Source organism: Zingiber officinale, chromosome 2A (assembly GCF_018446385.1).
Source record: "Zingiber officinale cultivar Zhangliang chromosome 2A, Zo_v1.1, whole genome shotgun sequence".
Lineage (NCBI taxonomy): Eukaryota > Viridiplantae > Streptophyta > Magnoliopsida > Zingiberales > Zingiberaceae > Zingiber > Zingiber officinale.
In genome coordinates, this window is record NC_055988.1 from 41143431 (window position 1) to 41146586 (window position 3156).

Consider the following 3156-nt stretch of genomic DNA (forward strand, 5'->3'; position numbering starts at 1 on the left):
TCTCCTCCTCCTTGGCCGAACCATTTAAGGTGCTAGCACACCTTTGTTTGGTCTTCTCCACCTAGTTAGTTCGTGTGGATACTTCTAGATGATCGTACACTTGACGATCTCGAGATCCGGTGAACCGTTGGACGAGCGGGATTTCGAACGACATCGCATGGAGGGTAATCTCTTAACATGTAGATCTAGTTTAGAACTAGCATAAGAAACTCGTACTCGTAATGTTTTTCGAAAATTATTTTACTTCGCACAGATCCGGTGACATGGAAATTGGGATTTCCGTAACGCGAAAAAGTAATTTTTACGATCTAAAATTTCCAACATCCACAACCCTCATCCGCCTTCTACCGTTGTCGGTGAGGTAGTATGGCCGATGGGGGAGGGGGAGATCCCCTCACCCATTGAAGCTAGTTCCTTGGCGTAAAGCTCTCTTGGCCAGAGGGGAAAGAGAGAGGACATCCCTCACTTTTCTTTCTAGGATTTCTGGAAAGAAGGTGGATCTCCTTTCTTTGGAATTTGAGTGAGAGCTCTTTCACATGTGAGGATTGTGAGAGGGATTATAAAAGCGGAATTTTTTTCACTGGTATAGATGTGTGCACATATAATTAGATCTTTTTCTAACTTTTTCTATCTTTTTCTATTATGCGCAACCGTTTTGTCATCATCATTTTCTGACTTGATTGACAAAGTAGTTGTACTAAAGACTCTCTTCCTGATCTATTTGTTGACGATTTCAGTTCTCCTTCTGCTATTGTTTACCGATAATTTCTGGAGTTCTTCACTCATGTCAACTTTAATACCATATCATTTGACAGTCCGCTCTCTACCGCTTCAAAGGGGAAGAAGATGATCTGCGAGTAGGATTTTGGAATCTCTAGTAATTTTGCTTTTATCGAGCTGAAAATAAAGATCGATACCGAGGTCACTGAATGAGGTTAAAGATCTGAATTGCCTGGTGCCGGTTCTGTACTATAGGTCCGAGTATCTTGCGGAGTTCGGACACAGCCGGACTTCAAGTTGAGCTACGATCGTCACATGGGTGGGAGTCATATATACTAGACACGTTCCCATGCTTAGGCCACGGTCCGGCTCCTTGGCTATCAAATCTCGCAGTGACCGGAAACGGTTGGCACTTCGAAATCGGCGTTAAGGCGTTCATCCGCTGGATGGGGAGGCCGAATAGGGGCGGCCCCTACCCCACTTTTGCCCATCGAAAAGAACCTACTTTGCAGGCGATAAAGATGTTTTTGCTCGCTCTACAACTATAAGAAGCCTCCAGTGGTGGATAGATAGAGAATATATCGGCGGATTAGCGAGTTAGAAAGGCACGCAACTTTGTATGAGGAGGAGAAGGATGGGCGCCGTTCCCCAGCAGCTGATCGGAGACCGAAGGATCAATACTAACGTCCAAATGAGCAAGGACGCCGGCCATGGCGCTGTCCTGGAGGAGATCGAGGGGCTCATCAAGGTCTACAAGGACGGCTACGTCGAACGCCTCCCTGCTGTGCCCCATGTCCCATGCACTTGGGCCTGCGAGCCCGGCGTGACGAGCGAGGACGTCGCCCTCGCCGGTTCTTCCACCGACCTCTGGGCCCGCCTCCACATGCCTGTCCACCGCCATCAGAGGTTCCCTCTTCTCGTTTACTTCCACGGCGGCGGCTTCTGCGTCGGCTCCCCCGCCTGGCGCTGCTACCACGAGTTCCTTGCCCGCCTGACCTCTCACGCAGCCTGCTCGGTGCTCTCCATTAATTACCGCCTCGCGCCCGAGCACCGCCTCCCTGCGGCCTTGGAGGACGGCCTCGCAGCACTGCGCTGGGTGAGGCAGCAAGCGGCCGGCGTCCGCTTCGACTTCGGCCGCGTGTTCCTTGCCGGGGACAGCGCCGGCGCAGCCATCGCATACCACGTGGCGGCAGCCGTGGGGGCGGAGGCAGCGGCGGCGCTACGGCCGGCTTGCCTCAAGGGCGTGATCCTGATTCAGCCTTTCTTCGGCGGTGTGGAACGGACTTGGTCGGAGAAGAACCTAGCGCAGGCGGCGGATAGGTCAGCGCTGAGCCTTGCGGCATCGGACTGCTACTGGCGGATGGCGCTACCTCCGGGAGCGAACCAGGACCACCCATGGTGCAACCCGCTGGCGAAGGGCGCACCCCCGTTGGAGGGCATGCGCCTGCCGCCTCTGCTGGTCTGCGTCTCCGAGTTGGACATACTGAGGGATAGGAACTTGGCGTTCTGCAAGGCCTTGCGGAACGCCGGCAAAGGCGTGGAGCATAAGACCTACTCCGGCGTTGGCCACGCTTTCCAGATCCTCCATAATTACCACATGTCTCGAGTCCGGACGAACGAGATGTTAATCCACATCAAAGCCTTCATTACCAACATTAGATAAAATTAATAGTAAGGTTCGTCTAATAGAATTGATATATCTAGTATTGACCAAGGCCTACAGATGTTGGATGTTTATCTAATCCCTCTCATTTGGGGCATCTGAAAATATGCAAGCTTTTGGTTATTGGAATGTATCTTACTCTTTGGAACACATTTATCATACATATGCCCCTCACTTGACTTTGTACGTATGCATGAGAACAGCCGCAAGCACTAGCCACAGCATCTTTGATTTCATGTCTCTGATTTTCCTTTGTTATGATCATTCCTCTGTTTTTTCTACCATATGCTAGTGTTTTTGTGATCGTAGGGGCAACTAACTACTTGGTGATTGTTTGGCATTCCTAGCCTGATCATCTTCTTTCCTTTTAAGCAAATATTTTTTAACATCTTCTAAAGGAAGGGAAAAAGGAGGGAAAGGAGTTCAGCCTAACCTTCATAGGCTGGGACAAGTAATACTACGCTAACTTGTTCAGATTGCATCGTCAGAGTAGCTTTTGTAGGACTAAGTTAGAGGAGTTAGGTCGAGGTCGAGGTCGATGTCGAGGGACAAGATTGAGATGACAAAATGAGGGTTAGCTTGAAGAACTTCCCAAGTAAATGAACAGCTCGACTGCCGAGTGAAGGTGTGGAGTCACTAAAAGCTTCTCGCTCCTTTAATTTTCTCTCTATAAAGAAAAAAAAGCCCTTTCTCCCTGTTCTAAAATTGTAAGCATATGTCTTGAAATTTGTTCATTCTAAATGGTCTAGTATCACCGACTTCATAAAAAATAC

At 49.4% G+C, this 3156-nt stretch overlaps 1 protein-coding gene across 1 annotated transcript; it reads left to right on the top strand.

Moving 5' to 3' along the window:
- Positions 1–913: 913 nt before the first annotated feature.
- Positions 914–2545, top strand: LOC122039604 (probable carboxylesterase 17). The gene has a single exon (XM_042599146.1). It carries the CDS (start codon positions 1340–1342, stop codon positions 2381–2383), a length of 1044 nt encoding a protein of 347 aa, XP_042455080.1. The 5' UTR covers positions 914–1339; the 3' UTR covers positions 2384–2545.
- Positions 2546–3156: the final 611 nt, after the last annotated feature.

Bases quoted from the DNA above. Each gene is read 5' to 3' on its own strand.
- LOC122039604 (XM_042599146.1), top strand. From the start codon at position 1,340: ATGAGGAGGAGAAGGATGGGCGCCGTTCCCCAGCAGCTGATCGGAGAC.